The sequence below is a fragment of the Haemaphysalis longicornis genome, unplaced genomic scaffold (genome assembly GCF_048455015.1).
Source record: "Haemaphysalis longicornis isolate Haplotype H1 unplaced genomic scaffold, Haemaphysalis longicornis Haplotype H1 scaffold_9, whole genome shotgun sequence".
Lineage (NCBI taxonomy): Eukaryota > Metazoa > Arthropoda > Arachnida > Ixodida > Ixodidae > Haemaphysalis > Haemaphysalis longicornis.
The window spans coordinates 12,423,730-12,448,948 of record NW_027526460.1 but is presented as its reverse complement, the minus strand read 5'-3'; the positions used below and the strand labels follow the sequence as shown (position 1 = coordinate 12,448,948).

The window sequence follows — 25,219 nt, the reverse complement described above, 5'->3', positions numbered from 1 at the left end:
TTTTATCACAACGTCGAGGAATGGTAAGGTGCTGTTCGTTTCTTTTTCCATGGTGAATTGGATGGCGGGTTCAATCGAATTGAACTGAGCTTGAGTCCTGGCACATACAAGGGAACCATCAAGGCCTGAATATAGATCCCTCGGAGCCCTTCCCACCATCTACGCCCACGGCCTCCGACGCGCAAGGGCAAGAATCCAGTAAGAAAAACGAAAAAGAAGAAGACACCTATATAACCGCTGCTTCTTGTCGTACATAGTCACCCCTGATGAAGGAGCCGAGTTGGCTCCGAAACGTTGGGACCGCTTTGAATAAACGCCCTTGGTTGGTGTATTTGCCTCTTAATTCATGTTTCTTGGCCGTGAATTAGGTCGGAGGTAGTCATAGCGGCCACCAATTGTGCGAGGAAGTCGTCGTAAGATAAGGCACGGCCGCTGGATGAAAGGCGCACTTGCGTGCGCTCTCATCCAGCGGCCGTGGATAAGGGCTAGGCGAGGAAGTGGTTGGCGAGCTGCGCCCGCGCACGGTGTATAAATATATTCTTACACCATGTCCCGCGTCACCTATATATACGTTTTTCTTCTTATCTAGTCTAATTGTTTCTAAGCTGTATTCATTGTTTTGGGACAAAACAGTCTTTTCAACGAATCAAATTTGTGTTGTGTTCGCGAGTTTTTTCAAGCATTTCACTCTCTCTTTCTCTCGCACACACACGCACTCACGCACACTCGTACAAATTTTACCACAACATTCCTCAATATTAACCGAAACATAAAATAAGAGCCGCTGTTTGAAATTCACTATGCCAAACTTACGGCAGAGGAAAAGCGTGGTATATTAAAATATGGTCACGGCAATGCATGAGACTAGTGGAGTTTAATATTCTACAAGCTTGTCAGTCTACAATCTTTCTCACCAAGCCTACTCTCTTCTGATTTTCCCTTTTGTATATCTCTGCTTAGTGTAAATAGTGTACGCGAAAAGATGGCCAAAACGAAGGGGGTGGGGGATAGGGCGCTCAAAAAGTTTCGTTGAGAGTTCCGTGTATTGTAGATTCTCTTTCTATGTAAGAATTCTAGAGTTTTAATCCCTTGTATGCTTCAGAGGCTGTATATACTTCTAATGGCACCCGCGCTCATACCAACCCCCCGCATCTCCCTTAATAGTAATTGAGGCAGATACCTCGAACCTTTTCGCCCTATTACAATATAAAGAAAAAGGTTTTGCGTGCAGAGGTCACCATTGGATGTCAATCGCGCTGATAAAGTGGGGGAGGGGCGTACATCGACGAGCTGAAATTCTCTGGCGTCGCCGCTGAAATTCAAACACCACCAACCTGGTGGTCGGTATCACAACACCACAAGGCGTCGCAGAGTGAGGAACTTCAGCTCCGCTCTTAATTTAGAGAAACATGAACCTACCTTCTACGCGGATACAGGATTGAGGTGCGTCGGGGGTCCTATAAAAAAAACCCGCCCGCATCTTCCCACGGGGGGAACTCGAGTAAATGCGTCGCAGAGTGGTGAGGGTATCGCGTGAATGTTGCGTAATTGGGTATGGTTTGGGAATGCTTAATTGTTATTTCGTCTTTATTATTCTGATTTATTGAATGAAGGAGAAGCGAAGGCAAGGAGTGTAAAGTTAGTCTGTCTTTATTGCTTGGTGCCGTCAAGCAAAGCGTCAAGTCAAGCGAATGCCAAGCAAAGACGCGCTTCGCCGCTTATATACACACCGCCCGCGTTCGAGGGAGAGGAGTACGGGGGAGAGACGCGCATGCGCACACTTCCGTACACAAGCGCGCGAACTTTCCACGCACCCACCACGCCGTTATCACGTGTACACGCCCTGCCGCCGTTACTGTTGAGCGCGACGCAGCGCACGGGTAGCTACGACGCATGCGCGCACAGACGCGCTCCCCCCGCACCGCCGCAGCTGTTGTTGAGAGCGAGGAGGGTACGGGGAGAGACGCGCACCTGCGCCTCGACGCGCATGCGCAGTGAGCGTGTGGACGGCGCCGACAACATCGACAAGTGACATCGCGAGCCTAAGAAATGCTCCGCATTTAAAAGAACTTGCCCCTAAATGAAGATTCTTTACTTTTGAGCGCGTGAACATCTCCTGAGATTGGAGGGACCTAACAAGTAAATCTCATCCACTTTTAAAAGATCAAGAGTTGGTCTTAAGTTGATTGAAACAATTGACGCTAAAATTTCCTTTCAGAGACGCTAAGTATAGCTTAAATAATTATGCCGCGTTTAGGTACAGGTAAGCGATAAGCGCCACAAACGTGATAAGAGCTACGACGTCAAGGCAAGCGGATAACTTCATCATTAGCAGTCTCAACTGCAAGGACGAATTCAAAATAAAGTAGTAGCTGTTCATTTTCTTTGAGAGGAATGGGGTTGGATCGGTGTGGTTTTTCAAAGCTTGAAGCATAACAAGGAAAATAGCGTTAGGTTTCCCTCTGCATACGCGTTCTGAACAGTAGCACGTACGCAGAGTCGTCTTGGGCTTTTTGCGGGGCCCATTCACTCTCGCAAGACTTTACTGCAATACACAAGGTAGATGTGGGAAGGCCTACTTATCCAAAAACCACAGGGTCAGACTGTCACCAGTGTTCTGTAAAGTTGGCTTCACTACTGTACAATAGTCTATTGCCGGGAAGACATCTGTACGGGGGCAATACAAGGAGGATTTTACATCCAGATTTGAAGGACCCAGGGCTTTTTGTTAAATAACTCCACGACAGGCTGGGGGTGACCGGGAGCTCCTCATTCGGGCTACAGCTCCCGACCACCGCTAAGGCTCAATATTACCTGGCACACGTTCCTCACTTAATTAAGGTGAGACTGAGCCTTGCCAGAAATAGTTATTCTCTCTCTCTCTCTCCGTAATAGTGCGCATAATGATACACGATCTCAATGATCAGGTTTTGGGGGGAAGCAGCTTCAGAATGCCTACACATTAAAAATATGCTATGTACAGAAACATTCCGGAAAGGTAATGGCAAGTGCACACTTCAAATGTTGCTCACTTTTGTGACTTAACTCTAGGGTTTGGAATTCAGGCGCCAGGAGAATTCCATATGTCACTGGCACGAGCTAAACGAAACAAAATTAGGAAGACTACGAAAAAAAAGAAAAAAATTGCAAGCACTGGCATTGCCTCAGAGCTCCATCTACGGCATGCTAAAACAAGTTTTATCGCCTGTAAATTTTTCAGTACAGGTATCGCGCTCAATGGTCATTGGTAAACCATACTCAGTAACACACATTACAGAGAGCATTAAACGCCCTGTCTGGAAATCGAGATTCATTGCTGGAGCCACAGGCATAGATCACATTTTTGGATTAAAAAATATGCTTAACGATTACGATACTCCCTAATGCGAAATTTGTGCGCAGCGCAAACTGCAGTCTTCTTGGCCAAGGCGCATAGCTTCTGTGTCTCAAAAAGTGATCGCGTGACCAGTGAACGCATGGCGGCGTGTGCTACTTTTCTATCATTCACAGCCCGTCGGCACAACCGAGCATGTTTTTGTAAATCGTGTTTGAACCTCCCGTGCAAATGTCGCGTGGTTCGTATGAGCCATGCAACGACAACTATGACGAAGGATTTGAAGGACTGATGACCGTGCAGGACGCAGAACGCCTCCGCATAGATGGTGCGACTGCATATGGGCATCATCATCGTTCCCTACTGAAGTTGCTTCCCTCATCATCGCCTCATACTCCCTCATCTATGCCCTGTGGCAAAATACACGCTAAGGAAAAAAAAAAAAAAAAGCGCTTGCTTTCATGGATGCCTCGTTTTGTCTTTCATTTCTTGGGCGCCACTAAACGCCGCGGGCAGCGCCGGGCTCAGTAACTGCTCTCCCCCACATACTTTTGGAGGAGCGCTTTGTGCCGCTTCAGCAAACGTCCCCCTCACGATTTCGTGACACTCTCCTCCCCCATTTTCTTTGAGTCTTCCTTCTTTCCAGTGGCCAAAGTATTGCGCACTAAAATTGGCAACATGTGGAGTTTTTTTAAGGCGAAGAACAAGAATAAGACACACAAGGAAGGATCAAGCTGAGCTGCGCGAACAGCACAGTGCGTTAAAGCTTCAGGTGCAGAATTCCTTATAAATTTTTGCTACAAACACTGATATGGTCTGGCTTCCTCCAGCGAATGCGCTTTCTGTAATAAACAACTATGTACTTTCATTTTTTGTATTGTGGTAAGCAATACCCACAGCAACATATTCACACAGAACCCACCAATCTTTGTCTGCGAGCCTTTCACCACCCCCGTCATCTACTCTTGGAACTGGCTTTGGTGTTTTGCCACAGAGACATTGAGCCCGATGCCATCTCCATTTCTATTTCAGTGTTCTGGTTGTCTGTCCTGCTAGACAGATGCTTCAAGGGTACAAAAACAATTTTTTTTTTACTTTACTCATTTTTTCCTCCATTGGCAATGGAAGCCACCTTTTGTTTCTAATTTCTAGAGCCGCCTCCAATTACTTCTAGGGGTACGTGTGTGTTTTTACAAGGGAACCAACCAACCAACAATCATTCGTGAACCCATGGACAGCAAGGCCTATTGTCTACCACGAGTATGGAGTTTCATACAATAACAACTAGAGAGTAATCTGGTGCCGAGTTCATCCGCCGCAATGGGTAATTCTGGATTCGGATTGGCCTTCCATGGCTTGCGGAAGTTATGGATTAAATCGTGCAGCCAGTTTTGATGAACACATTTTCTTATGTTGGTAGGAGAGTTCAAAAATACGTTTCTCCTTGAACTGAATGTTGCAACTGCTCTGACGCCACCCTGAGTGGAAAAGTTTTGCAACTATAGTTGCGAATCGGCTGGGTTATAAATTTATTGCCAGCACAGCGAGCACAAAAACACCAACGACAGCGCTGTACGCGGCGAAGTTGCCTGCGAATTAGGAGTTGCGGCGCTGCTCATTCGGAAGAGCAATGCATTTTAGAAGCCAATGACGGTTACTAACTGTTTGGAACCGCCACACTTTTCGTGAGAATGCCGGCAGCTACGGTGTGGCCCAGCAGTACCGCTGGCTGATAGGAATGCAGCTTGATGAATGTCACTAATTTAAACCAGAACAACTTCTCCAAAGGTAATCAGTTTCTTTTTTTCCAATAGCACAAAACTTTTCTAGTATTAAAAACTACAAACACCGAAACTTTTACAAATAGTTTTTAAAGAAGTCCACGTCCTGCTGTAGTGGGCGGCAAATGGCAAACCTACTTTACAAACCTCCGACTCCGTGCCTGCTTTTTATTTAAAAGCGCCATTTTATTTTTTGGTCACTAACTTTCTTGTTCGGCATGTAATTTGTAAACGACGAACCGGGCAACAAGAGTTTTTTTCTCAAAAAACACAATTTGCGCAGCCATGGGCCTGTTTCAATCATACGCAATCCGGCTCCAGAACTACCCATAATTCCCATCGAAGCCAAAGCATTGCAAATTTTCAAAATTTGGCGCATTCACTTGTGTGCAGAGTAACTGAGCATATGCAATCAGGACAAGCGACGACCGGAGCGTTGCTTGCAGTGGGACGAAGTCTCCCGCCAGCAGTGGTGACGAAGGACAAGTACTGGTCTCTGCTTGCTGTGGCTCGTGTGTGCGACCCAACAAAACTAACTGGCTCATGGGCTGGTTTACACACTTAACTTTTGTCAATTACTGAAAGTGTGCTTTCCTTGAAAAATACACAGGGTGCACCACAAAAAAATTCACTCCCCATAAGATATCAAGAGCGTATTTGGAAACAAGTTGTAAAGCATTAAATTGAAAACTTCCCTGGCAGCTTCAGCCTTATTTAGCTCCACCCTACTATCCAGAACATCCAGCCCTCCTCCCCTCCATATATTTTGAAGACAATTTTTATAAAGAACAACTCATCAATGTGGGCAAGTTTTTTTTTTTTTTTAAATCAGGGGCTTGTCATTCGTTCTCAAGCAGTAACATATTGCCTGTCTGCATATGAAACAGGAACCGTTATTCAATTGATTGATTGATTGTAAGGTTTACTGCGCCGACACAACCCAGGTGATGAGGTGTGCCGTAGAGGAGGGCTACGGATTAATTTTGATCACTTGGGGTTCTTTAACTAGGCTGAAATCTCACACACACGGGTGTTTTTGATTTTCGCCTCCACCAGAAAAGTGGCTGCCGTGGCCGGGAATTGAACCTGCGTCGACGAGCTCAGCAGCACAACGCCTTGGCCACTGAGCCACCATGGTGGGTAAATGTTATTCAAACATAAAACATTGGCAGGGTAGCACTCTTCGATAGACCTGGCTTATTTTAATGGGACAGGAATTTTCAGAAACTGCACTGCACTGCACTGCATTGCTTCGCCCCCAGAAATGTACTGTGCTGACATTTTGCGGAAAAGATTGAATGAGGGTACATGAACATCGATATATGCATGAAGGGAAGCGAAAAGGAGACTGCAAACAGTCGTTATTGGTACACTCTTGCCTTATCATGCAGCCATGCTGAATTATCCCGTTATCAGATCAAATTATTGTCTCCCGTTGTTTTTCACAAACATATCAGTTTGCATGACGCACTAGCCGTATTGAAATTCAGTAGCAAAACACACGGGGACCATATGACGGCAAGGTGCCCACAATGTTTCAGAACTTCAAGCACAAAAATACTTGCTAAAGTATAACCTTAATCTTGCAATGCTTCAATCATCCTTGTTTTTCATACTTTTTTTATATATAATATACAGAAAGGCTTTGACAACACAAAGAAAAGAAAGAGGCTTTATTTGAGGTTGTAACACTGCTCGTTAAGTGCTGGCCAATGGGGATGTCTTAAATTATCTCGACCACGGGTCGTGCCAGCCTTTTCTTTTGCGCGCTCCAAGACTCCCAAGCGGTGCAAGCTCCAAGCCAGTTTAGGCGATGAACTGGGAGTGTGCAAGACGGGCCGTGTGCACGGGAGAGCCGGTTACATGCATTCGTCCCTGTCATCGTGGCTGGTGGGGCTGGGCTCAAGCTTGATGAGGTCATCGATCCGCAAGATGGTGATGGCAGCCTCGGTGGCAAACTTCAGGGATTTGATTTTGGACACGGTCGGCTCGAGCACACCAGCCTTCTGGTTGTCGCGCACTGTTCCCTCGTACAGGTCCAGGCCAACCCTGCAAGTTAGATAGGTGTACAGCACTGACCGCATGCTTGCAGTAAAATCCCAGCTCTCATACAAGGGTTAAGGAATCCTCGAGCCTACAAGCATAAATATAGTTACTGCCGCGTATATTCATGGGTCCGCTTCTTTTGTTCCGCCAGCAAAACAGTTTTGGCGCCACCCAAACAGCAAATGTGGCAGCTTGGTGCAAACTTTTGGAATAGCACGAGTTAAACTCCTGTAATTGCTGTCACCATTTATGCAACCTTTGTACAGTAGTTATACAGTAAAACCTCGCTGCAACAAATTCTGCTTCAATGGAGGTCTTCCAGTGCCCTGTCAGTTGCTCATAGGAGGTACAGTGCCAAGGAAATCCCATCACTATTACCTATAACTGTTATAAGTGGGTTGTGAAATAAAAAGACGGAACAGAGCTCAAAACTTTTTGTCCGCATGCAAGCAAGGTCGTACTACTACTTATTTGCAGAAAATAAGCCCCAGTTGGTCAGCTTTCTTTGCTGCACGCGAAGCTGGCGCACACCTTTTCCAAGAACATCTAAAGTGCTTCACCTAGCTGAGCGAAGGCTACTTGGTGGAAACAAAAATCCTGAGGGACTGCATCATGCATTGGGCCTCCTGCGAAGACGCTACTCAGGTAGGCTGCGCAACCGCGTCATCAGAGCCGTCACCGTCACCACTGTCTGCAGCACGTATCAATGCAACGACTGCCTCTTCAGTGAGGCACTCGGATGTGTCCAAAAGATCAGCCCTGATGTCCCTTCCGGGGAAAAACAAAGGCGGTTGAAGAGGCACCTCGCAAAATTCAAAGCGGTGCACACGTGACACAACAAGTGAACGCGTGGGTGAGCGAGCATGCATGGGAACGAGGCCGAAACGGTGGTGCCGGGAGAGGGTTTTCAAGTAAACCTGCTCCCCTCCTCCCCTCCTCCCCTTGCTTCCTCGAAAGCGGCACAGTGGACTCGTTTTCTGAGGGGTGAAAGGGATGTCAGGCCCATCGCGGCGCGGTCGGTGTGGGGAGTTGACGGCAGCTCGCATTTTTGGTGTACGCTGTAACTCGATTCAATTGTTACATTCGATATCGCAGCACTGGAGCATTGTAATAAAAGGTTTATTTTGCCATAGAAACCATACAAAAGTGGATGGTACCATATTTGTTCATCATTATATCCGATATACAGTGTAGACCGCTTATAATGTATGTCGCAGGAACCGCAAAAATCCACACTATAAGCGGTACTACACTATAACCAAAACATGTGCAAATCCAACCCCATCGCAACCTACCTCTCAAGTCATCCTATATTTATCATCACTCAAACGCACAGCACTTAAGGGGGGATGCGGGTTATAGAATGGTCAAAACTAGCAAAAAAAAAAAAAAAAAAAAAAAAAAAACATTTTGCGAAAAACAGATTGTTGAAGTGGTTATATACATTCAAGCACCTACTTTAAAAGTTTCACTGCTGAATTTGATTGGGAAGAATGTCAAAATCAACTATGAAAATGCAGCGGGAGCCACAAAGCGCCGAAAACCGGGCTAAAAAACCTTGAACTCCATGCGCGCGCTGCACTCGAAGCAGACTGCTGGCAGCGGCCATCTTGGGCTTGCTTTATAGCTGATTTCTTTGAGCGTATTTTGCACTATCTCAAAATGGCGTAGCATGAGGAGAGCGAAAAGTAGCGCCGATTTCCCGAAGGTCGTTTACAAGCCACTGATTGGCAGGAGCACACGTGCTCGAGTCGCCCCCCATTCCGCGTCTCTGATTGGCCGGCGCGGTTGAGCCGCCATTTTTTTCGTTTGTTTTTGCAAGCACACAATCGCCGCCTTAGTATTTCAGGCGCATTTTCTCTGCCGTTAGTGACTGTGATTCTGTCACAATGTCTTTTGCTCTCGCGTGCAATGCTTGGAGACCTTTACCCCAACTAATTATGTGCTGCAAGCGTACGAAAAGAACGACGGAAAACGGCATAGATGGCGGCAGTCACATCCGAATCTGGCCTGAGAAGCACCATGTTGAAACATTCAGATTTAGTTAGCTGCTGTGCTTTGGTCTTATTTGAAAGAAGAGGGAGAAAAAAAAAAAAAAAAAAAAAGCAGCAGCACAATATGTTGGCACTTTTTTTTAGTTTGCATAGACATTGCAGAAGTGCAAAGTAGAAACTACCGTTTCTGAAGTTCAGCAAAAAAGTGTAGTTTTCCAGCGCTGTTTACAAAGGTTTTTCATTACTTGCATAGTGCTTTCCAGGTTATTTTTATGCTAAGGTCTCATACTTGTTTTTTTTCCCCCTTGAACAAAGCGACACGGCGCTTTTTATATTGTGGCTATGCTGTAGCAACAGTTAGAAACTAAAGATGCATTTTTCTCTATCTTATTTTTCGATGTCATGCTCTGCCTTACGGAGTGTTTCATTATCTGGCTTTTGACCTAGGATAATAAGAATGGTATCATTTCATTTGCAATAAATATATGTAACCGGTGGTGCTGTTTGTATCACTCTGGCATTGATCGCCCAGATCGAAGTCCACCTGCAGCTCTGCAGTTTATTTTGTGAGATCATGCTCTTTCTTACGGGGTGTTTCCTTATCTTACTTTTGAGCCAGGATAACAAGACTGCTATAATTTCATTTGTATTGAATTGGTATAGCAGGTGATTCTATTTGTACCCCTGAAGCATTGATTGCCAAAGTGCATTTCACCTACAGCCTTGCTGTAGGTTTGAGATGCACTGCAGGACAATCTGTAGTTCTGTGTTGTTGCTGTGCTTTAGTCTCATTGGTAGCACCAAAATAACAGCAGCACATGGTATTTGTGCCTTTCTGTATTCTGAAAAGACACAGAGAAAAGGTGAAACTGGATATACAGTCTCTGTAGTTCAACTGTATAAAATTTAAATTTCTTTCACAATTTGTATGGTATTTGTATGAATTTACGTCAGTCTTTCCGTAGTTATCCTTGTGTTACAGTTACATACTTGGTGTGCTTTTCTTCGTGAAGAACAGAGCTACAAAATGATGGTAATTATATTGTTGTAGCTAAGCTGTAGCAAAAGTTACTGCGATATGAAACTCCAAATGCATTTTTTTGTTTCTTTTTTTGCACGACCATGCTCTGCCATGTTGCTCTTGGGCTAGGATGACAAGACTGGTACTATTGCATTAGTATTGACTTGATCTAGCAGGTGATGCTATTTTTATTACTGTGTCATTGCTCACCTATTTGCAAAAATGAGTAAAGATGAGATAATTTTATACGAATTGTTGACATCAAATGTTCACCTCTTTCATGCATTGCAAAAGTCTTTTTAAATGAATAAAAATAGCATAGCTTGGCAGAGTACACCTTTGGCATTATATCCATATAAAACATTATTGAGTTTTATCAAGCGATGTCGCTATAAACCCCCGTAAAAAATGCATCAATAAATAAATTTTAAAGCTTTGTAATTTTTGAACAAATAAAGCTGTCAAAACAAATTACATATTTCAAATACATATTTCAAAGAACTCATAAGGACTGCAGCAAATTTTCATCTAGCTGGCACTAAAAATAAAGTAAAAAATTATCTAACGACCCACCTCCCTTAAAAACAAAAACATGGTTTTTATTTCTTTTTTCCCTCCACACCAGCCACTACTGCAGGATCTTACACATTACAAGCATCACTTTAAAGGGACACTGAGTGATATGTAAACATTGCGGGATTACTAGCGCCAATTGTAGTCCGGAGTCCCCAGGCCATGTTTCGACCATTCTGGGCGCGTTAATGCGATTTTATTTAGTAGAAAAATTAATTCGAAAATGCTGTCCTCCTCTCTTTACGCTTGCCCATTTTCTGTGGCGTTTTCGTGTGACGTCGGGAGGAGCCGAGCTCGCAATTGGTTGCGCTACTGCATGGCTCCCCGGTCTTCAGACAGAGTCAGTCGGCCCAGCGTTTCGTCCGCCGGCCGCCGACGGGTCGTCGCAATTTGTTCGCTCAGTTGAAACGAAGCCAGGACACGTTTGTGAATGGAAGTATGTGCCTTGCTTTACTTGGTTAGTTTGTACACTAGCTCCAAGTCAAGGTCGCTTCACACAAGCGCTGCACAAGCGCACATGCGACGCTTCGCTGACTGGTACACCAGTAGGAAAATATAAGGCCTTTTGAAGGCGGGAGAAGAGTCAGCGAAGTCAATATAGGTACTAAGGAAATAAAATCAACTGATATTTTTACCATACAGCGTAAAACTAGGGTACGGGAAGCACTTTTTTTGCGCTGGGCGAACAAGCACAGCGGCCAGCCCCACGACTACGCATCTGCGAACGCTTTAACGTCTAAGAAATGCAATTGCTAGATGTGAGATATCGTGGAAACTTGGGGGATGCTTACTGAATGGGCGCAATACAACAAATAGTCACCTAAGCTGCTTGGAATTCTGAAACTAAATAAAAGTGTAAACTGGGGCCGAATTCTCTAAAACGACGGGGCGTCGTTTTGAAGTGACGGGGTAGCGCCATGCAAATGCATGTGTTCTGGTGTTGGGGCCGTCGCTTTGGGGTTGTGTGCAGGGGAAGTGACCGCAGAAAAGCGCTGTTGGAAGGGCGCGAAGCGACACCCACTGCCCCCCCGTCGTTTCACTTGTCGCTTCGCGCCCTTCCAACAGCGCTTTTCTGCGGTCACTTCCCCTGCACACAACCCCAAAGCGACGGCCCCAACACCAGAACACATGCATTTGCATGGCGCTACCCCGTCGCTTCAAAACGACGCCCGTTTTTTAGAGAATTCGGCCCCTGGTTATACATTATATACCTTATATTTCTAAGTTCCGGCAGCGCTCACCGGTGGCCCAGTGCTTTGGAGCACTAGGTATGTCAGCGCAAGTGTTTTGCAAGTCACAAGTTCGAATCCCCGCGGGTACGTTGCTTTTTTTTTTTTACGAGTTAACTTTTTCGTTTTTCGCAGATGTTTTCTATACTGAGTTCACTTTTTTTGGGGCTGCAACGTACATTGCTCCACGAACTAGTTCACAGAACGCGCGCAGGCTGACACTGGCGCGCTAGCGAGTTCTCGTTGGCGTGCTGGTGCCATAAGCACCGACTGCTTGCGGGCAGTGGGCACAGGCCAGAATCAACAGACCCTTGGCCTGGTGCGAACACGCTTTTTACGATACAGGCATGAGTGAGGCAAGCTCCAAATATAGGGGAAAAGCGCATGGCATTTGAACGTCTGCGGGGACGCGGAGGGCGTTCATGCACTGCGTAGGCCTGGCTAGTGAATGCTACGATTCCAAGCCGTCCTGGGAGGCTTATCTTATGCATTTTGCAGCCGACAACATGGCAGAAGCGCGGTACGATGATTACTCAGATATTGAGAATGCCCATCCAACAACACCATTGGTTGCGTTTTACAGAACCGAAACCGAAACTTGTTTGATTGCTAACCTTGGGCATCGTCCAATCACGGTGCCCCCTCCTCCCAACGTCAGAGCCTTAGTTGGTGCAGCCGCCGCAAACCGCGCATGGTAGTTTTTCTTCTTTCGCGCTTTGTAAAATATTTACCGATTTGTCAACCGGATAAACGATGAAAAGTGTGCTAATTTGAGCCAGTCTACGCAGTGCAAGCAAAAACGGTAGCTTGACAAATTCACTTCAATGTCCCTTTAAAGGAGCCATGAAGAGAAAATGCAAGTTGGTTTTATTCGAAAGATTTCGTATTTTATAGTACCCCCAGCGCTTGTCCAAATACAAACGGTGCTTTATTCACTGAGAAATTAAACAATTTAGGTTAAAATTTTGATTTTCCCGCCCAATCGTGCGTTTTCGTGGTCCCAAATGACATCACAGGAACCGACCGCTCTGCAGCCTAGAGTGCCTTCATTCACGCATCCGCTGTGCACGGTAGAGACACGTATACGCTGGCGCCACCATTTTCGGTTGCTCGCTCGCCGCCGAAGCAAGTCATTGTGTCAAAACCGCGCTAAAATTATCGCCGCAACGCGGTTTACTGAAGAAGTTTGAATCATATTGCCTGTTTCGCGTTGCTAGGTCTCGTGGGAAACGAAAAGAATAACGCATTGAGCCCGTTGGACCAATTGCGGCGGCACGGGACCGTTCAAAGGTTGTCTCCACCCTGTACAGCGGTGTTGGTTTGTTTCCGCGTTTCTTTACGTTCCGTAACCTAGATGGCGCCACCATACCGTGGCAAGCGTTTGGTTTGTTTTTGCCCGCATTTAAACCTGGCTTGTTTTTGTTCTGGGAGAAAATATTCGTTCCCTGAAACAGTGCTCGCTCGACAAATGGGGTCACGTAAGACACCGTTGCTTGCGTCAATCGGCCAGTGTCGTCTGAGACAACCCCAAGCCCCGTAGTGCTGTGCAGCTAAACCAAGCATGCTGTGCGCAGTACGAACAGCAGAACGCATCAGTACTTCTATGTTTACACGTGCTTTCGTAACTTCCACTGTTTGTCCCATCATTCTTATTGCTTTGTAAAGAATGTGCCCTAAATTTAAGCGCAAATCGCTCGTTCGTCTAGTTTGTAAGCTCTACCTAATTTGCGTCTGCTTCTGCCAGCCTCCGCCAATCGCAGAGCTTAGCTCATGTGACATCATAGGTTCTGTTGCAGGAAATGAGCTGGTGGGTCGCATGACCATTCCCGTTTTTCCTAATTATGTAGCTTATTTGAGCGAAGTTTACGTTAAAAGTGGTGTCAGTATGATTCTAAAGAGACAATCTTATGAATGAACCAAACTTGTGTTTTCTCTTCATGGCTCCTTTAACTTCCGCTGTGTTTGTGTTTTGAAGGACCATGGCTGCGCTTTGAGCGTCTATGAACAGGTGCCAATGTGATAAGAACGCCAGCGGGATTTTTTTGTTACCCCACTGGTGTTCATGATGCCGAAGGTGTGCTGCTTATCAGCACAACGTACTGGTGGTGGAAATCAGCTGCGCGCGGCTGGCTATCTGCAGATGTTCGGGAAGGAAAAGGGCGCTGGCTTATCTGCACAACGTTCAAAAGCATGAACTGCATGGAGCGATTTCTTCTCGTGAAAACGTGCATTGCACGCCGCACAATTGACGTGGTGTGTGTGGTGTGGAAGAGGCGGCACGTGGCATCGCCACTGGCCGTGAAGTGGTGCAGACAGCTCCAGCGATCGCTTCCGCTTGCTGAAATACCGCACGAAGCACATGCGAAGGTGCTCATGGAAGAAAAGAGCTGATAACCTGGGCGAAAGTGGAATACAAAATGCCACCCAGGTTGTCTGTTAAAGCGCCCATCAAAAAATACCCCGGTGGTAAGCCTAAACATCTCTGGCGCGGCCAGGCGGTTGCTTGCAGCGGTTCGGATCTCCCGCCAATAAGTGCGTGTCTCCCCATTGGTGCGAATCGTCAGGCTCCTCCCACTGCCACGCGAAGAAGCTGTCACGAGAGCGCAAAATCGTCAACACACACACACATACACACACAAACAAAACAACAAAAATGCACGTGCAACATTGACATGCACAAATTGTGTGCGAAAACGGGCCATGCGGTTCACGAAAAAACTTGCCGCACGTACGAGGAGAGGGGCCACTATCTTCTGAGGTGCGTCAAGCAAGGTCAGTTGTGGTTATCATGTACGCGTGAACTAAAGAGTGCCTATTTTTTTCTTGTGTATCGAAGTTTCAAAGTTAGAGGAGAGCAAGGGGTGCGCGCAGCACCAGATGGCCAATTTCATCCTTTCTTTTTACTTTTGCCACCCTAAAACGATGCCCCAGCTGCGCTGGTTGATCGGCAGACCCGCCGAAAAACCGCACACTAACGGTATTGTGCTTTGACCAACCGCATTTTAAGGGGGGACGTGGCTTTCAAAATCAACTTTTTTATTTCTTTGTGGATTTTGATGAAAATTGGCGCAGCAACTGGAAATGCTTCCGTGATAACACCATAAAAATTTCAAACTAATATTTTGAAAACTTTTTTATGTATTAAATTTTCTTTCTGTTCCGCTTGTACCGAGCTTGAGCGGCTTATAAAACACGATAGAAAACTTGTTCAAAGTGCTTTGCATTCCCAAATGAATGGACGAGGTCGTGACAGTTTTAGAATTTTTTTTTTACAACACAATGTTTTTTGGTTTTCATTTTTTTAGAGGTTAATGTGCAATAGGCCTGTTGACTGTGAACGATTATTCGAATAAAAAAATCACAAAAAACAAATCGGGAAAACCAAGAGTGTCACGACCTGAACTGTTTATCAAGGAATGTGATGCAAGAAACGAAATCAAAATAGACCCAGCGGTCACAAAAAAATCCCTGGTACAAGCGACGGAGGTGGCAAAAAAAACTGTTTTGAGAAAACGGCTTCCGAAGTTGCAACATAGGTTTCACTTATCAAAAGTCGTCATGGTTGTAGCCTTTCATGTCCTTTTGAACATGGGGCTTCTGGAATGCCTTGCCTTGAAATTGGAGTGCCTTTTACAGCCTTTTTCTTTCCAGAAAACATCATTTTCAGCTCCTCCGTGAAGAGTACATACCCCACTTTGCAGACCAAACGAAGGGGGAGATGGGTTTCAATGGGCTTTCAATGCAAAGTAGGTTAGCTGGTTGGCTGTATCGCACTGAACAGCCTCCTTTTGCAGTGTTGTCACCATGGCAACAAGTTGAGCATTTTTTTTACTTAAATTTTAACATTTTTGGCTTTTTTTTATGTTTTATCATCTTGCCTGGCACAGCAACTTAGTACTCATACGTGCAGGTGTTCATTGCCAAAAGTTTGCATACCACAAGGATGAAAATGAGCTACTTTGAAGCTTGGTAGAGTATTCTGCATAACTCCCAACTTCAATGCAAGAGCATATTTTTTTAATACTTTTGACATTCAAGGCATCCAATATTTCTAGCAGCAAAGCCAGTATGCCCTAAGCAATGGTATCAATAATTTCCCTAAAAAATCACTGTTAAATGCTGCGACAGCAACGTACATTTTTAATGCAGAGAGCATATTTTTATTCCTATATTACTAACTCAAACCTGTTTGCATGAAAATTACAAGTGCACGGGAAACGTTGCGCAATACGGGCGATATGGCTCGCGCGCATCGCAGCGCACGCTTACCGCGACATATCGAACTTTAATTATACCTGATATGGCTGGTCAGGTCGCTTTTAAGATTAAATCTAACGTCGCAGGCATTAATTACAACTACTGGCGTTCAATCGTAACCGGTTGCCCAGTCATGTGCTGCTCCAATGCGCGTCGGCTATGCCGTGCGCGCCAGTGCGTTTGACGCGTCGACCGTTTCTTTTTCAAGGCTAGCGAGTCCACAGTCAAAACACAGCAATAACTAAGCGTGTAAACATCGCAAACCCGACTAAAAGTTCACTTCACGAACCGCTATCGCAAGCGCGCACACCGCGTCACCCTCCGGGGTCTGGCGACGGTAGAGTCACGCGCACCACGAAGCGTTCGATGACCTCCTCCTTTCGAGCCACACAAATTCCCGCAATCTGGCTCGCGATCTCAGGCATTCCCATCGCGATAACATGCGTGTTGAATACCACAGATTGAACAGAAACTCGGCCGAGCGAAGCGGCGAAAATGAACTCAATGCGCTCGCTACGCAGCTCAGGCGGCCGCCATCTTGCGTTGCGCCCATGACGTCCAATCAGGAGGGTCGTTGTTCTGGGAGGACCAATAGCGCTTCAGCATCTATTTCTAGCTTCGTTTGTGCGTCGTTTCTTTTCTGCCGTTTGTGCGTTTGTGAATGAACGAAGATAAAAGAGACGAGCGGAACCGGAAAGACGATCGCTCGGCCGATCTAACCATATCAAAATGGCCGCGCCCGGTGGCACCGTTGCGGAGATAGAGCGCTCCGAAAATTGCCGTTTTTTCGCCCTTTTGCGCTGATAGTTTGTCACCGCGCATGACAAAAGTATTTTTTTATGCCACTTTGCGACGCTTTTCAGCGTAAAAACTTTGCAGACGCATAGAATAGGAAACATAGAAGCCGAATATGCGGGTTTCAAAAAAACGATGTTTTGGTCATTTTTCCGAAGTTGAAAGCCGCGTTTTTGTTTTTTGGCGTAGAGTGATGAAATTCGGCAAGCACATTGGAAAGCACTCCAAATGGTGAAATTTAAAATTTCATGATGATACCTTCAGTAGTTCTTGTGTTACAGAGGTTTACATGTTGCCCGCTCGTGGAAAGCCTAGCAAGGTATTGACACATGCTAGGAAGTTCTGAATACTTCTCAATTATAGTCAAAAGAACACTACAGGGCAAGACAGTCTTGAAATTTTTTTTACACCCTTCATTTTTTTTACAGAAAAGAATAATTTCACTTGTAACCTATAGGACATAATTGACCTAGCCATAAATTCCACATTAAAAAATAACGAGGCCCTAAAATGAAAATCCAAGACTGTCTCGCCCTGCAGAACTCTTCAAGGATCGAAATAAAACAGACAGGGTCAAAATCTGCCCAGTGATTGCCACGCTATCCTTTCCACGAGCAACGAAGAACTCGTAAAATGCACTTTTGAGAAAACGGCTCTTAAAGTTTACGATGATGTCACAATTTTCAAACTGCACCAGCAGCATAGTCCTTGCTGTCGTTGCTTGGGGACAACCTCGCATACCTTTGCCCTTTGATTTGGTGCATCTGGGATGCCTTCCTGGCTCATTGGAGGTTTCTATGTGTAGGCCTTTAGATGGCAGAAGCACCAGTTTTACGCAGAGTGTACCAAAAAGTTTACTATGGGCTACTAGGGTAGCTATATTTTACTTCATGTATGCCTAATGCATAGCTGTCTCCAAAATGAAGAGTAAGGCATGGTTTTTTTTTATTAATGTGCCAGCAGACTTTCAGCTTATTTCTGGGTGTCATAACCTTGATGAAGCTACAGCTTAGTACATGAGGCTGTTCAGTGTCAAAAATTATATCAGGGCATCACACGCATAAGATGAGCTATTTGAAGGCAGAATATACATTTGTTTTACATAATTACAACATTAATATTATAAGAATGCCATGCTCTTCTTCAGGCGAAAAAAAGCATTGCAAAATGGACATTATAATTGCAAACATTGCAAAAATAAAAAAAAAATAGTGACACTAAATTTTTTTTAAACGCTGTAACATTACGGCATCTTCTCTAATTAATTTAATACTGAAAATATAATTGTGTAATCCCAGACTTGGTTGTACGAACTAGTTTAGAGCCACGGAAAAAGTTTCTCAAATAAGCCGGGTTACGTGGTTCATTGCACCCCCCCCCCCTCCCTACAATCCCCGACGCGCACGTTCACCACGATCGTAATTTAGGTAACCTTACTATGTTTAGCAACTTTACTTTTGCCATTAAATTACACTTTGCGTACATCAATTATTAGTACTCGCGCGCAATAGCAACCGATCCCGCTATCGGCCGCTGCCCGAACACGTCGCGCCAATGCAGCGCGCGCCGCAACTTCTGGCGAGCCGGTCATTCCATTCCTGAAGCTCGCGAGCTCGCTGTAAAACACAGCAATAACTAAGCGTTTTATAACACGGCAATGCGTCCAAAAGTTCACTTCACGAACACCAATTGTACACGGACGCACCGAGTTTCCCACTCAAGGACGCACCATGGCGATGTCGCGGGCACGTTTTCGATGCGTCTTTCGAGCCGCGCACTTCCCTATCTGGCGCACGATCTCAAGCATTATCGCCGCGATAACGATAGCGTCACTGTACGGAATCGCAAAGCATGAAACCACTGAACGGGAACCGAGCCGACCGCGAAACCGAGCGACACGGAGTGCGTGCGAACTGCGCGTCAGCCGAAACGCCCGGCGGCCATCTTGTTGTGGCCATGGCGGCACCCAATCCGGAGAGCCGTCTTAGCTAACGCGGCCGGAGAGCCAATCGCGTGTTAGATTCTATCGGTTGCTTCGTTTCACCGTCTCTCATTTTCCGCCGTTTGTGCGTTTGTGAATGAGCGACAATGAAAGCAGCGACAGGAAATCGGAAGTTGAAGACTCTGCCAATCTAACGCGACCAAGATGGCGGCGCCCGGTGCCGTCGTTCCGGAGATACAGCGCTGCGAAAATTGCCGTTTTTTCGTCATTTTGCGGAAATAATTTGTCACCTCAGCTGACGTAAATATTTTTCTTTGGCACTTCGCGATCGTTTTCGACGGGGAAACTTTGCAGACGCATAGAATATAAAACGTGCAATCCGAAAATGTGACTTCCGAAAAAACGATTTTTTGGTCACTTTTCGCCATCTGATCCCCGCGTCCCCCCTTAAAGGCCAACTGCACTCAAAATTTCGACTTCTTGAAAACCCTATTTCCGTATAGTCTGCTTAAAAAGAAAGCAACATGCAAAATACAACAGCTGAAATACGCACGTGGACGCCGCAAGCGGCCAGCAAAAATCGGCGATTTTGAAACCGAAACCGAGGAGAGCGCGGCCATTGCAGTGACGTTGCAGCCGTCCAGCGAGCGGCCGGACGGTCACCAGTTCGGGAGAATGTCTGCGCGCAAGCTCTACGCGCGCACGGGGCAGCAGAGCTCGACCGGTTCTCCCGCTGCGTGGCTGGCCAGAGGAAAAAGCCACCGTCGGCTGGAACGTCACAGGTGCGTCATGGCTGTTTACGCGATCCGCCGGCAGGTGCACAGTGGTCTGCGACTGAGCCTTTTTAAACGCTTCTGACTGATTAACGAGGCGTTTCACGGGGCTACCACTTGTGTCTCAGCTTATTTGGGGGTACTTACTACGCATTAAAAACAAATTTGGCCGAGGTGAAATTTGAGTGCAGTTGGCCTTTAAGCGGTATGATTATGCATTGAGTTCTGTGGGAGGCAAACCAGTAGTCACAAAAACCCGCATTATATACAGTCCCGCACTATAAACGGTTACATTATAAATGGTCTGCACTGTATTGTTATCGGTGGGCTTGACTGTATGTGCTGCGTTTCATCATCTCCTAATCTGTTGGAAAGACTATTTCATTCCACACAAACCAGGGGCACCGTCTCGACGCGTGGCCATGCAGCCGGCCTATGCGGGAGTCGACCTCTTCAGACCGCTCGCCCACTCACCACTTGAGCTGGGCGTGGTCCTGCTTGGTCTGCGAGCTGTTGTGGTAGGCCCTGAGCTTGGAGACCAGATCAGTGGCGTCCTTGGCAGCGTTCACCGCCAGGGTCTTGGGGATGACGAGCAGCGAGCGGGCATACTCGGCTATGGCCAGCTGCTCGCGGGAACTCTGCGGGGAGAGGTGGCAGAGGCGGCCGGTCAGCCTCTCGAGGGAAGACACTGCTTTTTTTTAAGTGCGAATGCACTTTATAAGCGACCCCAAACCATCCACCGCCGGCAGCGTTGGCGTCCGCAGTGCTCCTCTATATTTGAAAAAGAAACAGCATCCGGCGCCAGGTTTTGATCCGAGGACTTTGCGGCCGCAGCGCGACGCTCTACCGACCAAGCCACGGACGCGACGCTGATATCAGTGTTAGTGACGCGCCTTATATCTTTAACGCATTCAAACTACGTCGTCAGCGGCGTGTGTTGGCGACTCAGCGGTGTTATAGCGGCTTGATAACTGCGTGGTGTACACGTGATACTACAAACCCGATGGAAGAGATGGAAGAGAAGGCGGCGAGGCGGTGGGCTGCGGGGGCCGAGCGCAAGCGCCGCAAGCGGGCCGACAACCGTGCATTCGCACTTTCACATTCTCCCCCTCGGGGAAATGCGGGGGAATTTTTTTTAAATTGGTCCATTATTTGTTTTCACTTGCCTGGCTATCCTTGTTCACCCTTCTTTCACACACACAAAAAGAATGAAAATGACATAGGAACAAGGAGCCGGACTTTAGGTTGGTGCAAGGGAACGTGCAAACAAGCAAAAGAAGGTTACAAACACGAGCTCTTTGGGCCAACAAAAAGGTGATGCAAATTTCAAGTATTGTGAGCTCTGCTCAATCAAGCACGGTCGATTTTATCATCAGCAACGATTCTGACTTCAGGGGTGCGCCGAAGAAAAATTTAGCAACATTCCAGGATGTTTTTGTTCTCCGTGTTGCAAAAATTCAGGAGGATGCGCAAAAGAGACAGTTTATTGTCCCCAATTTAATTTATTTTGCGGTTGCAATGTTCAGGACAAAATTTTTTTGCAAAGTGCGAGGCCCACGATTTACATTTTCTAGGTTCTGACATTATTGATATTGTGCCTAAAGGTGGGGTGATCAATGATGCACAATATTACCACAGAGTAAATCTTTACCAAGAAAAAGAGTTCACAGATGAGGCATTTAACTCCATATAATTCGGCGTAAAAAGGAATAGCAAGCAGCAATCCACGAACTGATTCCACATATCACAAGATGCGCTGAATTTCGGCCACCTAACATCATTGTTGAAAAACAAAAGCTCCAGAGGAGCATGTCCACTTAAAAGCACACCAATAATAAGCTACACAAATAAGAAACATATCCCAACGAATAAAAGGTAGTTTCACGACAAAAGTGCCTGCATTCATTAGCGCTGGTAAGATTTTTTAGTAAGCAAGTAGCTTCCTGCGAACTTTGTCTCAATTTTTGTTTGCTTAATTTTTTTTTTTTGCTGAAGTTATTTACGAAACAAGGTAGCAAAAAATCCACCTAGTTGTTTTGATCCAGCAACACCGCGCCTTCAATTCGCTCTTCTACGGAGTGCCTAATCTAGGCTGCCAGGAAGTCTCTGCGGCAAGTACCAGGGAGGTGGCGAAGTTCTCGAGGTAGATGGAGAGCGCAGCCTCCACGGCTCCTCCACCGGGCACCACGGTCTTGGACTCGAGCACCCGGCGGACCACGCACAAGGCGTCGTGGATGGACCGCTCCACCTCGTCCACAAAGAAATCGTTCGCTCCACGCAGGATGATCGAGCTGGCTGTCTGCACCTTGGGCCTGCACAGAGAAGGAAGGAAAGGTCAGCGGGCTCCCTCTCAACGTGGGCAGCAGACAGGTACGGATGTTGAAACAGAAAACAAAGTCCTAATTCAATTCCTGCTGCCTTTCTGGAACTACTCGCAACCATTCAAAATTATTACAGAAAGGGCAAGCTTCATTCGCCAAGTGTGAAACAAACTAATTTTTTTGGCAACCAAATGCAATGCGAAACAAAGACTTAAGATGTGTCACCATCCTTAAAAAGACAATTAAAAAAAAATTATTTTTTTCTCTTACATTCTGAGAACCCTCAAGCATTCTAAAACGTTCCGCAGAAAGAATCATGCCCTTATCTCAGTTAGTTCAAAAGTTGTAACCAATTTTCTAACAGCTGGTGGATGATTTTGAAACCAAAACTAAGCGGTGCAGTAACAGAAACTGATAACGCAGCTAATATCAGCAGTGTACATTAAAAATTTTCTAGTATCTTTTAGTCTGACACCTAACAAAGTATTAAAATATTAAAAGACAATTTTTGAGTCTTCCTTTTTTCTAAACATTGCTTTAAATTTCTGTAAGGGGGATGCGTGACCCCACAAGTGTCTCTGTTGTTTACTTTGCGCAGGGCTTTATGCTCCTGCTGTGAATGCCAGCAGGCTCGTCATTTTTATATTTATTATTTTAGCAGAAACAAGATTAATAACATGGCTGGATGTTTAAATAAAAAGGTAATGAAATTCAAGAGAAGAGGCGACAAAAGTGAAAGTTTTGTGACAATCAGTACACAGTGAATGCTCCAATCAAAGACCATGTGGACATGAATGTATCGGTTATGGCTGCAAAGCTTGAAAACTTGGAGAATAATTGTGACGTGCCGCGGCGAGAATCTTTATTGCAAGGTAATAGGATTATACGAATGCAGACCCTATCATCTGTTTTTGCACAACTGACTTAGGCAACTAAGACGTCCATGTGTCCTGCCCATGTTACCTTTTGGTATGTATGGGGCTGTGATACACTCTAACGATGGAAAAAGAAGTACAGAAGATATTTTGAGGGAAGCGAACATCGAATTTGGCTGCCACACTCCCGTAGCATATTTTAACAGAGACCGGTATCAAGTGAAGCAGGGTAAGCCAAAAACAAGCTTGTGGCAGCCAAGAAGAGCTCTAGCTATGCACCTGGTGAATTTTAATGTTCCCGGACAGGATTACCTGGTTTAAACACGGATCAAAAAACTTCATTCTTGTTTTTCTCAAAACTTGATTTTTTGCACTTTCTTCTCGCGTGAACAGTTCTAACTCCAAAATGAATAATTCTTTTTCAATAAAACTTCGCTGGCTTTTCTCTTTGTTACCACTCTGTGCAATGAACTACGAATTCTAAAAACTGATGGTAAATTTTGATGTAATCATGATTTATTTCAAGGAATGCAGACAAAAACGGCACGTTTTTTTGTTTTCTTTGATTTTCTCACTACAACTTGGTTTCATATTACGAGATGGCAAAGATCCTATTTAGTTGCACAGTACGGTTTGTTGGCTACCTCTGTACCAGACATTTTGCAATTCCTGCAGTCAATTCAATAGTTATGAATGTTCACGTAACGCCCATGTTTGGGGTATTTCTTGTCAACAACATTAACTTCTAAATACCATAAAGGACGGTCCTTTATAAGGTCTATAGAAAAGAAAAAAATTACCTATAAAAATGTAAAATTTCTTTTGAAAAAGGTGGTGGCATACCTTAAAAAAACTCAGGCAGTGATGACGAAGGATTTTCTCAATGTTCTATCACCAAGCCAAAAGTATAACTAGCACAGCTAGGCCAACAAAGCATGAAGCAAGACTGAAAAATCTACGATGGAAAAAGAGACACGATGCCCGTGGGTGCAGCAGGCGCAGCCACTCACTTCTTGATGAGGATGAGCTCGTCGTCGCAGATCTTCTCCTGGACGACCTCCTCGGCCTCCCCCAGCATGGTGGCATCGAAGGACTCCTCCCCTTCCACATTGGCCAGGCTGATCAGCATCTGGGCTGCCGTGGGAAAAGGGGAGGGCAGAGGCAAGACGCCACCAAGCATTACACACCAAGGGGCGACAACTCCAATGCACCGACTCGGCTATGAGAGCTTATAGTTGTCTGGTGCACTACCTGCTGCAATGACTATTCATCCAAGCGTGCAAGGAACTCCTACTGCGCTTTAGAGGGACTTTCCTTAAAGGGGCCATAATTCTTGTCATGCTACACAATGTGAGCAGTGTAGGGGAAGCACTAACAGCTGAGTTATACTTTAGTCACAAAGGCACTTTCAATCCAGATTGAAGTGAAGCGCGATTGACTTTTTGAGCGCGCTAGACACACCGCTGCTGCTACACAGCACGTTTCAATCCCGATTGAGAAGGCGCACCGGTTGCACTCACGTGCGCCAGGCGGCGCCAAAAATATACTTCGCGGTCGGCGTCTGGTAACTTTGCACGCTTATTTGGGTCAAGTTATTAGATACATTCTGTGGCATTAGTTGAAGCTGTCAACTTCTGTGCCATTAGACAGCAGGGATGAGAGTACCACCACTTTCGCCCGATCGCGCTTGGGAAACCAGGATTGAGTTCGAGCGGGATCAGGCTCAATCGCGATTGAAACTGCTGTGTAGCAGCGCCTGATCCGGATCGACTTAACTGCAATAGAAAGTGCCCTGTGACAGGGGCATTACAAAATTGGCATGATTCTAATGTGCAGGTAAGCTCACTTCCTAAAATTATAAACAAGTTGACGCCGTTCTTACTGTCCAGATGTAAAAAACATGACACCACGTACCTGGCAGAAAACATTTTGTTTGATGCGCACAAAGCGGCAGCAAAAATCCCTTGAGCTTCTTAGTTTATCAATGCCCTGCTAGCCTTAAAAGTGGAGTGGGGAACATTGAAACCATTTGCTATTTGAAGCGCCTTAACCTTTGTAAAAGATGTGGCAGGCCGTGGGTTCATTCCTTGCTCCTTGCGCCATCAAACCCTGCTATTCATGAGCAGGGCTTGATTGCGCTGGCGAAAGATCCCCAGGAATGCCCACAAGGTACTTCCACCAGAAAGATGGGGCTGAAAATACATGCTGCAGTAAGCTTTCTAATGTTCCCCGACACGCATGCGTCTTCTGACTGTGCTTGTTTGCAAGGAGAAACATT

The 25,219-nt window shown here is 45.8% G+C and overlaps 1 protein-coding gene across 1 annotated transcript in view; it reads right to left on the bottom strand.

The window, feature by feature from the left end:
- Positions 1-6,773: 6,773 nt before the first annotated feature.
- Cct1 (chaperonin containing TCP1 subunit 1) overlaps positions 6,774-25,219 on the bottom strand; it is a 37,289-nt gene continuing 18,843 nt past the window's right edge. Inside the window, exons 9-12 of the mRNA XM_077683735.1 lie at positions 23,952-24,075; positions 21,865-22,057; positions 20,220-20,383; positions 6,774-7,164 (exon numbers count right to left, since the gene is read on the bottom strand). Of these exons, the coding sequence (XP_077539861.1) occupies positions 6,975-7,164; positions 20,220-20,383; positions 21,865-22,057; positions 23,952-24,075 (671 nt within the window). The 3' untranslated portion in view covers positions 6,774-6,974. The remainder of the gene's footprint in view (positions 7,165-20,219; positions 20,384-21,864; positions 22,058-23,951; positions 24,076-25,219) is intronic.